Below are 12,349 nucleotides of genomic sequence, written 5' to 3' on the forward strand. Positions count from 1 at the left end.
GTGCAAACATTCACAGTAAGCCAAGTTGCCCATTACAGACAATGGGTCCGGGGTGAGCATTACTCCATTATTTAATTGCCATGCTGTGCCTCTGTAACATTACCGGTAGTTTAGGCAAGTTTGCAGTGTTGCTGCAGGAATGGTATAAACCCAAAAAAAAGGAGGATTTGACGTTTAGAGCCCCTTTTTTCTTGTTGTCCAATATATATAAAAAAATCTGGATTCCTGAACATTTTTAAAAAATCTGTCAATGTGAATTAGCACCTTATAGAAAAGACCTAGGATTTACTTTGAACTGGCATTATGAAAATTTCCAAAGTTTATGAACCAGACATAATTTCCCCAGGGGCATGGCAGGGCGGGGCAAGGCAGGGCAAGCAAATTGACACAACTTTGTCAAGGAAAAGGTACCTTGATAAACATTGTGATGGAAATGATCTTTTACTGTGGTCCCTGCAAAACTAAATGGTCAGGAATCTGTGTGGCACTTAATAGGTTCGTCTTGCTAAAAATATGCTGCTAAACAACTTGAGGCCTGCTACAGGCTTCCATGAGCACATAACCTACACATTCTCATTATACGGCAAGAAATCAGTCTATAGTACATATTTAATATATAATTAAAATAAATCATCTTCTTCATAACCTCTGCCCAGTAGCAAAATACCAACATTTCTCATGAATTGTTGACCCAGTATTGATCTCTCTCATATAATAACTACAAATCATCTTCTCTAAAATTATTCTCCATGGGAACTATGAACCCCCAGAAAACGAAACTCTGAAATATATTTCACAAATGAAGTTTGACAAAGAACTAACATTGCATTGTTTTCTTTTTCTTGGCAAAATTAAGCACAAACGTAACATTTCACAGGTACTGTAACCATGCAAATGCATGTTAAAATTTCATTGCTGTTTTAAACCCCAAACCACAGTTAGCATGCAATTTCCCCCACCCCAACTACTGAGTCCTTGGTAATGCACCTCTTTGGTGTAACCGTGAGCCATTGGGGCAAGATTATACCACTTTTAAAAGTAAAGTGTATGCGCAGAACCTTTTCAGATGTATGTTCATACAGTGTACATCTTACCATAAAAAAAACAAAAATTAGGGGAAAAAATGAACCCCAAACTTAACATGTAACATACATTCTCAAATATGTTGAAAACAAAATTTGGAGCTTAAGAAAATAAAGTGGGAGGGAACCCTGCAAGGCCACCCCATTTTTTAATGAACAATTTAAAAAAGTTCCCACCACTAAAAATTCGCCATACTACCAGATCTTATGTTTCTCAAATGCACAATACAATGGACTATGGGGCAAGAAGAGTGCAGGTCTCAAGAAGAAGAAGAAGTAGAAGTATGACACTGTGTTACAAAAACAACCTGATGCGTTGGTTTTGTCAAATAATAGTTTCGTGGCATTCTTGGTCTAGGATGGGCTTCTGCTACGTACGGGTGCATGGCCCAGCTTCAGTTGGCATTAGCTGCATGACAGCACTTCCGCGTTCAGAATCTGAACAGCAATATATCCTTGTAGTTCCAAAAATGCATAGCAGTCACATGTACCCTAACCTTTTGCCCAGGGGAAGTTTCAAGCAAGTGACAGCACCTTTGGCCCACAACCGCAATGTAATACTCCCATAGGAAAAAATAGCGTTGTATATATTCTCTTAAGAAACTGCACCAGCAACATTTTCATTTGCAGTGCTTCCCCTCCCCCCCCCGTCAGAAACATCAGGCTCTTCCTGAACTTTATACAATGGAGCCTTTTGAAGATGACAAATGAATCGACTGGATCCGTGATGCCAACGTCCTCTGCAAATCTTGTAGTACGTTTTGGCCAGACGAGTCTCCGTTCTTGTCGTACAGCAGCTGTTTGAAAGCTTCATTTTCTATGAGGACCATCATGTTTTTTAGAAAGTAACCCTCACAGTAGGAAGCTAGTTCTGTTACTCCAAGAAACTGAAGACAAGAGGAAATGAGGCCCGGGGGGGGGGGGGGAGAAAAGAAAAGGAAAAGGAAAAAATTTTTTAGTCAAGTTTATACACAAGTATAAGACAGAATTCATTAGAACTTAAGAAGAGGCCTGTTGGTTCAGACCAAAACAAAAACATTTTGTCGATGTTTTTTAATGAAGTTCTCAATGGATCTTTTGTTGATTATATGCCTCTATGTTGTACTTCATCTTGCTATGCTTGGATTATAAATTCATGAAGAAAACCAAACAATTCTTCTGTTCTTAGAGTGGCCAACCAGAAGCACATGAGAAACCCACAAGTAGAATATGGGTGCAACAGTAGTCTTCCCACTCATGACTGATATTCAGAGACATACTGCCCCGGATACTGGAAGTACTGTAACACCTTGACTGGCAGTCATCTTCATAGTTTTCTCCGCCATGAGTTTGCCTGTTTCCTTTTAAAAGCCATTCAAGCTGGTGGCCATCACTATATGTTCTGGGCCCAAGTTCCATAGTCTAGCAATGTGTGTGGTTGGTGTTGGTGTTGGTGTTGGTGTTGGTGTGTGTGTGTGTGTGTGTATGTGTATGTGTACTTCTGTTTGTCCGCTCTCCATGGAAGTAGTTCTGCAGGCGAGACAAGAGATTTGGACTTGTTTTTCTTCAACAGTAACCTCCACTGCAAGATGGCACTCTGCTGCTGAAATGGAAGGGAACTTTGGATGTAAGCGTGCAGTTTAGCATGGAGGTTTGCCCTTCAATGACCAAAACACCAGAAATTCTACTGGGCCTGCCTAAGCTCAGTTGCTTCGTTGCTCCAAGCCGTGAATGATAAAAGCAATGGCTGTGATTTCCCACTCAAGGCTCACACACAGTAAGGAATTTGAAAGATGGCTGTCTAGATAATTCAAGAAGGGATGTGGATGGACAAATTAGGCAGTGGTGTGAAGACTCTTAAGGAGTTGTGGGAGCTGCAATCGAAGAACAACACATGAAAATATCACATACAAGAAGACCATGTTGTTCTTCAATGACACCTGGAGAGACTCTTGAGTATATCTGCCTAGAACATCACTCCTGGTGAATGCCAGGAGGGAACGTGCCATTGGAGTCTTGTGAGCATTTTCCTGGCTAGGCTACAAAGTCACTATTTACACTGCTCAGTTGTCAGTTGGGCATGCTTTAAAAAAATGTATACCACATTTGATTGTACACTACACTGTGATACCATATGAATGGTGGTATAAAAACACTTTTAAAAAATGAGTAATGCAGTTTTACCTTGGCGTGATTATAAATATCCACACAGTTTTCTGTGTTGATACTTTTTGCACAGATGATCTCACAGTGTCGTTGCAATGCTTCAAGCTGGAAAAATTTAGCAGCAGACAGAAGCTGAAAAAAGGAGAAAAGAAAATATTGTTATGTGCTTTGGTTCCAGAGTTTGTGGGTGCAAGGGCACCCATAATTCTTGAATTTAGTAAAAGTTAGAACTGAACAATATTTGATTATACTGTGCCAAATGCTGAAACCCCCTGGATTTAATTTATGCTAACAAACCAGGACAGTTTGGCATAGCCGCTAAAATGGACCATTAGCAGGGGACAAAGGCCAGTGATGGCTCATCAAGGAAACCAACAGAGGGTTTGACTGCCAGGCAAAGGAAGGATGGGGTCCCTCCTCTAGCTATGTGTTGGTGGACAAGAAGGGTTCGGATTTCAAGTCTGCATGACATATGCAGGAGGAAACAGTTTCACTGGGTTAGCAGCGAGAGGAAGAAGGAGGGGCAGAACACCATGTGAGCTGGAGATGACAGGCTGGAACAAAGAGACACAGAGGATGTCTTTTTTCTGTTCTTTGAATCTAATGCTGTACTTCTGGAGAAGGCTAGACCCTCCTAGGATGTGAAGGCTCTGCACTCCCTCCATATAGACTAATGTGTGTAAATAAAACCACATATCATAAAGACACCACAGTCTCTACTGTGCCTCATTTCCAAAGGAAACACAGACCCTGGTGCCTGAGACCCCTGAAATCTCGCACTCCTGTGAAGATATGGGTGCCATGTAACAATATATACCAGAGTCCTGAGAGGGAGGGGAACAAGATGGGGGTGCATTAGCAGTAAAGTTTTTTCACACACCCCCACCTCATTTCCTATTCTTTTTCTTTCAGATGCTTTACGCTGTCCAAACTGAATCTCAGCTGAATTAAGGCAAATCTTTGCACCATATTATTAAGATAATTCTTCTTGCTATTTTACCTCTGACCACCACAAAGAGGAAAGGAGAGTGATGAGACCAAACCTAGAGGACTCATTGCCGATGAATGGCAAGCTACATAACCAGTCAGATCAAATGTCAGACTTCACTGAGGAAAATGTGGAGGTTTCAAAATGCATCTAGAGTGCATAAAATAAATGACCCCAAAATGACAGAGTCTACTGCCTTTCTGCAATCAATCTCATGTTTATCCCCTGCCCTCTATGAAAATGTGGTCACTGCTAAAAAATAGTGCATGGATTTTTTTATAGTGCTTGAAAAACCTGTTTGATCACCGTGGGTCAAAAATATATGGCTGCATATGTGTGCAATGACAGAATGAGAGGCAGAAGGGAAGGGCTGCAAAGCCCCAGGTTCATATTTCAGGAATCTTCAGAAAGGGTTGGAAACTTTGGAAACTATGAAACCACAGCCATTGCAGAGGGGAAACTACTAGGCTATGTGAACTATTGGCCTGATTTGTATAAGGCAGTTTCCTATGTTATCTTACTGTTTTCAAGTCTTTGAAAACTATTGTTCTTATGCTGGCTAAATAACAGGAGGACTAACTAGGCTTTGTGACTGCTTTGAATTGCACTTTGAACTTTGATCTGGTGAATGAACGTCTCCTTTTTCTATTCCCTCCCAGTTTCATATCTGCGACGATTGATTCATTCATTTATTTCATGTGGAATCACAGCCCTTTCACAGGTGGTGAAGTCTACTATTTTATTTTACTATTACTATTTATTTGCATATTTATAATGAACCAGTAGTGCAAGCTGCCTCTTACCTCCATTATTTCATTGTTTTTAATAAGAAGTGACTCTGCACCTCCATAGTACAGATACTGCATTATGAGCTGAAATAACAAAGAGATTGATAGATCACAAAAAATGCAAGCTCAGTTTCCATATTTCTTCTTCCCACCCCATTTGTGGGCTACTGCACACAAGATAAAAAAGTGGTAAGGTCCAGCTATTTCAGACTGTCACCAAACTGATGGTGACAGGGCAGGTGTGACTACCAAAAAGCCCTTCTGCCTGACTCCCTGTAATTTCACTTCTCGCAAAGAGGGAACCACCATAAGGCCCTCAGAGCGGGTCCTCAGTGGGCTGAATGCTAGGGGAAATAATAACAATAACAATAACAATTTTATTATTTATACCCCACCCATCTGGCTGGGTTTCCCCAGCCACTCTGGGCGGCTTCCAACAAAAGATTAAAACTACATTAAAACATCAGTCATTAAAAGCTTCCCTAAACCAGGCTGCCTTCAGATGTCTTCTAAACATCAGATACTGTAGTTGTTTATCCCCTTGACATCTGATGGGAGGGTGTTCCAATGGAAGGTACCTATGCCTGGTTCCCTATAACTTCGCTTCTCGCAGTGAGGGAACCGCCAGAAGGCCCTCGGCACTGGACCTCAGTGTCTGGGTTGAATGATGGGAGTGGAGATGTTTTTTCATGTATACAGGGCCAAAGCTGTGTAGGGCTTTGAAGTTCAATACCAACACTTTGAATTGTGCTTGGAAACGTACTGGGAACCAATGTAGATCCTTTAGGACCAGTGTTATGTGGTCCCGGCAGCCACTCCTAGTAACTAGTCTAGCAGCTGCATTCTGGATTAATTGTAGTTTCCGAGTCACCTTCAAAGGTAGCCCCACATAGATCGCATTGCAGTAGTCCAGGTGGGAGATAACCAGAGCATGTACTACTTTGGCAAGACAATAGCCAGGAAGGTAGCATCTCAGTCAGCAATGGATCACATGGGAGTCCTTTAATGATATCAGACTTTGGCTCCTGTGGGCTTTTGTCTCTGAATGGAAATCTCTGTGACCCACTTCTACCTTGCATACAAGCAGGATACTAAGACAAGCTCAGACTGGAGATCGTGTGGCTTAGTGAGGACCGAGGGTGCTTCTAAGACAGATGTTTGTTGTCCACACGATATCCCTGGCATCAAAACGTCACCCCATATTTCCCCCTTCCTTAATCCAGATTTACCCTTTGTGGTAAGTAAAAAATACAGACTTTTACCAATGACCCATTTGCAAATTAAGCCCCTGTCTGAAAAGCACCCTTTGTCTATTCCATACAGAAAAGAACCAGATGCATCCTTAACATCTAGCAAGCTGGTAAATAGAGCAGGCACAAGCAAGGGATAAAAGGAATGTCAAACTCAGGTGCAGATTTCTCCTGCCATGAGACAACAAGCGCAATGGAACTAGAATCTCAGAAAAGGGGGGTGGAAACCACTATAATAAAAGCTGTAAAGATAAGTCCAAATCTGTGTGAACCATCCCCCACCTAGTGAAATTTCTGTAACTACACAGATCTCTGAGGAGGAGGTCTACTGCTCAGGGGAGATGTACTCCAGGGTCCTGTGCAACTAGCCCTTCTAGTTTGCTTGATCTTCATCATTTCAGGTTTGAGAATTTCCTTAGCTCTGGGCTACACTGGTGTAAAATTCATATTTATTTGGCTCTTCACACACACTGCAATACAGATTACATACATAGGCCACAAAATAGTTAATCACCATTCACTTGTGATCTGGCTTCCAACTGGTTATCTTTTCTCTCTCCCACAAATGACCATTGGCTTATTATACAAAGACACCACAATGTATTGAACTTTACCTGGAAAATGGGATACTTCACATAACTGATTTCAATGCAAGTGCTGTCAGATGCAGGTTTGCTGGACAAGAGGGCTTTAAACCTAAGCAAAAATATTCAAACACACTGATTTTTGTTATTTTTCAAGGCAGATTGTTAGAATAATGTGCCATCGAAAAAATTCATGGGATGGCGGCTACCAGCTTGCACGCCAGCACATTATTATGTCAGCGTAACAAAGATGTCACTCAACTACACAGTGACAGCATTCTAGGATTGGGGTACTAAATGCAATGCAAAAAAAAAAAAAAAAATGTACCAAGCTCTTGGTTGTTAGTTCTTGAGCTGCTCCCTGCATTTATTTATATGGACAAACTTCTAAAGAACACCAGAGAGGCACACATCAAGTAGTATATAATGCAAAAAATAATAAAAAGTACATAAAATGTAACATTCAAAATAAAATTCCAAGTGAGTTATAAATGGCAGTGTCACATATGAAGGGAAGCCTGCTTAAATGGAAAGGTTTTTAATTAACTGTCAAAAGCACATGGTTGCTGCTGCTTACTATAGGAAGGCACTTCCAGAGGGTACCGTAGGTACTACTAGACTTAAACCCTCACTTCCTAGTGGAAGTGAAGCAGCCCTCAGGCATGTGGGGAACCAGAAATAGTGTCCTTCCTAAAAATTGCAGCAATGGGACAGGAATGTTAAGGGGTAAGGTGGTCCCTGAGGTATCCTGCAGCTGCCCTTTTAGTAAGAGTGTGGTCCATAGCAACCAGCAAGTGGTTATGTTTATTGAAGAATCATGGAAAGTCTCATCTGCTGATTTCTGCATATCTTTATCAAGCGTCTCTTAAATGCACAGGAACAGCCACTTGGCAGTGGTAGCAAAGTGGCAATGTCAGAAGAGGCTGATATGCAAGGCTGGGGAAAACCCCAGTAGCTTAGACTTGTTTATATTGCCTACAAATTGTTAATGTTTTTGAGCTCTGCCCATATGAAACTTATTGGCAGGCAGAAAGCTTTAAAACAGCCTTGTAAAATTGCCTATAAAAGTTACTAGCCTGCCAAAGATAAAAAATACTGGCCTGCTGTAGGTTAGCAGAGGAGAGAAAGAGAGCTCAGTCCCTCCAGCAGTGCTCTGCTGCATTTCTAGTCTGGGGGCTTCCCTTCTCTGGGAGTCCTGTTGGTTTCTAGGCTGGGCACAGAGAAGGGGTGGAACACTCTGTCCTACCCCACCAGCCTGCTGATGCACCTACATTCCATGCACTCCCTTGCATGCAGTTCCTTCCTGCCTAAGTTGCCAGGTGTTAAATACAAGGCTGCCAGAAATAAGAGATTTTGCAAATCCAGCAAGAAAAGTATTTGCATTCTAGGTCTAATATGTTCTACTGAAGCTGTCCAATTTCTTTTGGGGGGATTATACAGGGGGAACAAAAAGGCTGCTGGGGAAATATGACATTTTATATATTTATGCTATGAGTCTCTTATGTTTCCTTCTACACGATGCAAGGTCAGCCACCAAAGACCTCTCTTGGATGGTTGATTGCTATCCCCTAAGAGATAGCCCCTAAGAGCAGGGCTTCCTCTGGGATGGCACTCTTTTATTTTGACAAGCCACTGGAAGCTAGGCTCCTGCACTCTTGACTATAGTGGGCAGATAGAAAAGAAGCCACACCCTCTGCACCTTTAACAGCTGTGTAAATGAGGGGATTTCTGCAGATGTAATTTCTGCTGCAGGAAAACAGTTTGGCTGCTCTGTATAACATATATAACCCACTTCTCCTCTATGCAAACTTCCCTCCCTTACTTTGAAGCCCAATTCTTGTTCCCAACGGATCTTTCTACTAGCCTATACATTTACAGCCCCAAAGCTTGTCTCTTTCTGTTCTTCCAAGGTACCATCCACAGGGAACTTCTGCAGCTTATGAAGCATTCTCTATTGCTAAAATACAGCTTTCCTTGCAAGCTCCAGATGTATAAATGCTTCCTGCTTTGTATTTTCCCTGACACTCAAATTAGGTTTCATCAGGTTTATTTACAAATACGTATATTTACCTTGGGGATGCAGTAAATAATAATACTCTGTGTGCATAAAAGGGTCTTCCTTCTACAAGGAACGTAACATCTGACATTTCCTTATTGTTAAGAAAATGAGGATCTGGAATCACAAAACAAAAATGAGTGGTAAAACATTTTAGTTGGGAGTAAGGTAAAACACAGATGTGCTTGATCCAGATGGTAGATGATAGTTGTCTGAGAGAGGCATATGACTTTATTGAGATTCATTCTTATTTGTTTGTGGGGAGTTTAGACAACTTTCTATAAACTGTTATTCCACACTGACAAAAATTCAGTTTTCTGGAAGACATCAATCCTCAAGCTTTGGTGACCTCCGAAGGAAAGGAGAGCTGCAGAACAACTGGTGTGCCTTTCTGTCTAGCTGCACCATGTGTATTTCATGTATAAAGGCATGATCATGAAAGGATGCAGTTCCTTATGTATGCATGTGGCTAAGTGCAGCTGCCCCTTCTGATTCAATGGTCCCTTCTGATTTCTGACTGTATGCAATGTCCATCATGATTAAGCATGTGTATATTATCCTATACTTCTGTTATTTATCTTGGTTTCCCCCAATGACCAAACCTTGATGAACCAAATGTGTGTTGCACAACAGTGCGGATCAACAGACAGTGCCACACATGTTCTACAACTCACAGCACACTTACCTAAACGAGATGTCTGCTTGCGTTTGATTTCAACAAGCTTAGGAATAGGATAGGGTCCATAGCAATGAGTGAATATGACAGCCAGTTGTTGACTAATCACTTCGTTCTAAAACAAACAATACAACAAAATAAACACTAAATGCAAATATAACTTGAAGATTAGAAGAGTCACTTCGGGGAGTTTGCTGAATGATTAGCATATGCTCATGGATTCCTGAAAATATGAGCATGCAAACCTTTGCTGATATTGTAACTTTCTGTCATCTCAAACAACTGCTCTGGGACATTACTAGGTTCCCCTGCAGCTGCTAAAATCAACTAATCTGTATAACAGTGGGAATATCTAGAGTGGCACTCGGTTAAAACATGATGAGGCTGCAGAGAATTGTAGGATATCTGAATTATCCTACACTTCCTGTAGAGCGGGGTGGCCTACTCCCAAGAGACTGTGATCTACTCACAGAGTTAAAAACTGGCAGTGATCTACCCCCTTTTTTGGGTTCAGGTCAAAGTTGTTCGAGTTTTTTCAGGATGGACATAAAATGTTGAGCTTTTTTTAGGGTAGCCAATGATCTACCAGTGATCTACCGCAAACGTCCAGTGATCTACCGGTAGATCATGATCTACCTGTTGGACATGCCTGCGAGGCTGTAAAGGTCTGTGTACTCAGGTAAGTGTACTGAAACTGCAGCATATGAAGCCTAAGTATTCAAGGCTGCATCCCTGAAGGCATTAACTGAGAAAACCTATCTGGACAGGATCATAAGTTAATGGTACCGATTATGCTTTAATTCCTGATGTCTCCATTCAAAGGGGATGTGAATGACCTTTGTCTGAATCTAAGGTCCTAGGCAGCCATTGCCAGTCAGTGTAGACCAAAGGTCTGCAATGTTTTTGGTATGGCAACCCACAAGTCCAAATTTACTTGGTATGGTCGCCCATCAATTTACTGTCACATGAATTTTGGACTTTGGTTCTTTTCTGCCACCAAAGAGCAGTCCCCAAGCATTAAAATGTAAGACTCAAGTATTTCCGAAGTTTGGTTATGGGTGTCAACACAGCATTATAATATGCCAACAAAATAAAAAGCTGTTAAGAGGTATTTATCATACCAATTAAAGATTACAAGCAATAATTATACTGGATTTACTTATAAAGCTTGCAATCCATCTGCACAGGCCACATGGCCTACTTGCAAGTCATGATTCACAGGTGGGAAGACACTGGTATAGGCAATTCTGGAACAAATGGATAGCTTCCTATGTTCATAAGCCAAAAAGGACATGCCACTGCTCTGGGAAGAGAAACCCAACCTGTCCAGAAAAGCATATGTCATGACAATGTTTTCTAAATGTGCCACTGCAGTGTCTAGGTGAGCACCTGAAGACATATTGGTGCCTGATAATCAAACAATGGTTTCTAACTATGAGAAACAACACAACAATGGTTTCTAGTTATGAGAAATGATAAAATAAAACTGAAGTGTATAGCCATGGGCTCCTTAGAAGCCCAGAAAATTTGCAGGTGTTAAAAAGAAAGGCCAAATTGTAGTCTTTTGTGGAGGAAGTATATGTAACTTGACATCAATGGGAAATGATCATACAGAGCCAAGGGCAGACTTTTAGTAATACTTTCTCCTGATATAATGCCACCAGAAATCCAGTCTCTTCTTTCTACATTTTCCTTCAGAGGAATCTTGAAGAAAGCAAGACTTGCAGGTAGAAAAGGTCACCTTACATACATAAATCTTGCACAGGGATTGTTAGGAATAGGGAGGAAGATATTCAGTTTCACTTGCAGAGCAAACACTCAATTGGACTCCATGTGCTAGGAACATTTTGAAATCAAATGGAGATCTTCAAATTAAATGCTAAGAGAACACTCTGTAAAGAAATCTACTGATATGAACTAAGACTGGATAGTAAAAATTTGAATACAGCACAAAGGAACTGACTGCTCCTCGGGGAGATGAGAAAATGGTTAGCATTCTGTCCCCTGGAAGTGTATAATGATAGATGATGCTGTAAAATGACCATAATGTAGGTTTAGGAAATCAGGGAAGAAAACCACAAAAATGCTAGATGAATTGCATGCTTTTAAATTTATATTTATTAGTTGCCTCATAAAATAATTGCTCTAAACAATATGCAAACCATTAAATGGGTGATTTGTACAAACCATCAAATTTAAAACAAAACAAAAATGTGCATGCCATTGTGAATGCAGTTAGATTTGTTGATGGGGCTGAGCCAGTGTACACGAAGGACTGAAACACCTATGACTATTACTGGAAAATCATATGTAGTAGAGTGATTGTTCCGCTTCAGACTCCAGGTCACAGAGTCTGCTGCTGAAATACCTGTCCACATAAAATATCCTCACTTGTGGAAAATGAATCTTTAAGATTCTCTACTTTACATGCTAGTACTCTGCATGTCAAGTGTCACATGTTTAACAGTGAGAAGCATTAAAAAAAACTACCCCAGTTAAGTTAGTGTCCAGCTAAGAAGCCAAACTCTAAGAAGCGCCATCCTCTGCTCCATTCATATTTAAAGAAGGATGGATAACGATACCTTCTTGCCTAATTTACCTTCCTGCGCTCCATTCCCAATTTGGTGTCCCCTCCAAATGTTTTGGACAACAACTCCCTTAATCCCCAGTCACATGGCCATACTGGCTGGGGATAAGGGAAGCTGTGGGGGACAGACGGACCTGGAGTTTCCTCCAGATGTTGTTGAACTCCAACTCCCATCTGCCAAAGCCAACATGAC

The 12,349-nt window shown here is 41.1% G+C and overlaps 1 protein-coding gene across 4 annotated transcripts in view; it reads right to left on the reverse strand.

Annotated features, from left to right (window-relative positions):
* Positions 1-591: 591 nt before the first annotated feature.
* The window catches only part of ABTB3 (ankyrin repeat and BTB domain containing 3), a 205,627-nt gene continuing 193,869 nt past the window's right edge, over positions 592-12,349 (reverse strand). For all 4 annotated transcript variants that reach the window (XM_035128402.3, XM_088676730.1, XM_035128401.3 and 1 more), the window contains 6 exons: positions 9,579-9,684; positions 8,908-9,010; positions 6,868-6,949; positions 5,019-5,087; positions 3,246-3,359; positions 592-1,969 (listed from right to left, as the gene is read on the reverse strand). In XM_035128402.3, the coding sequence (XP_034984293.3) occupies positions 1,760-1,969; positions 3,246-3,359; positions 5,019-5,087; positions 6,868-6,949; positions 8,908-9,010; positions 9,579-9,684 (684 nt within the window). In that variant the 3' untranslated portion in view covers positions 592-1,759. The remainder of the gene's footprint in view (positions 1,970-3,245; positions 3,360-5,018; positions 5,088-6,867; positions 6,950-8,907; positions 9,011-9,578; positions 9,685-12,349) is intronic.

Source organism: Zootoca vivipara, chromosome 9, assembly GCF_965207765.1.
Source record: "Zootoca vivipara chromosome 9, rZooViv2.hap1.1, whole genome shotgun sequence".
Taxonomy (NCBI): Eukaryota; Metazoa; Chordata; class Lepidosauria; order Squamata; family Lacertidae; genus Zootoca; species Zootoca vivipara.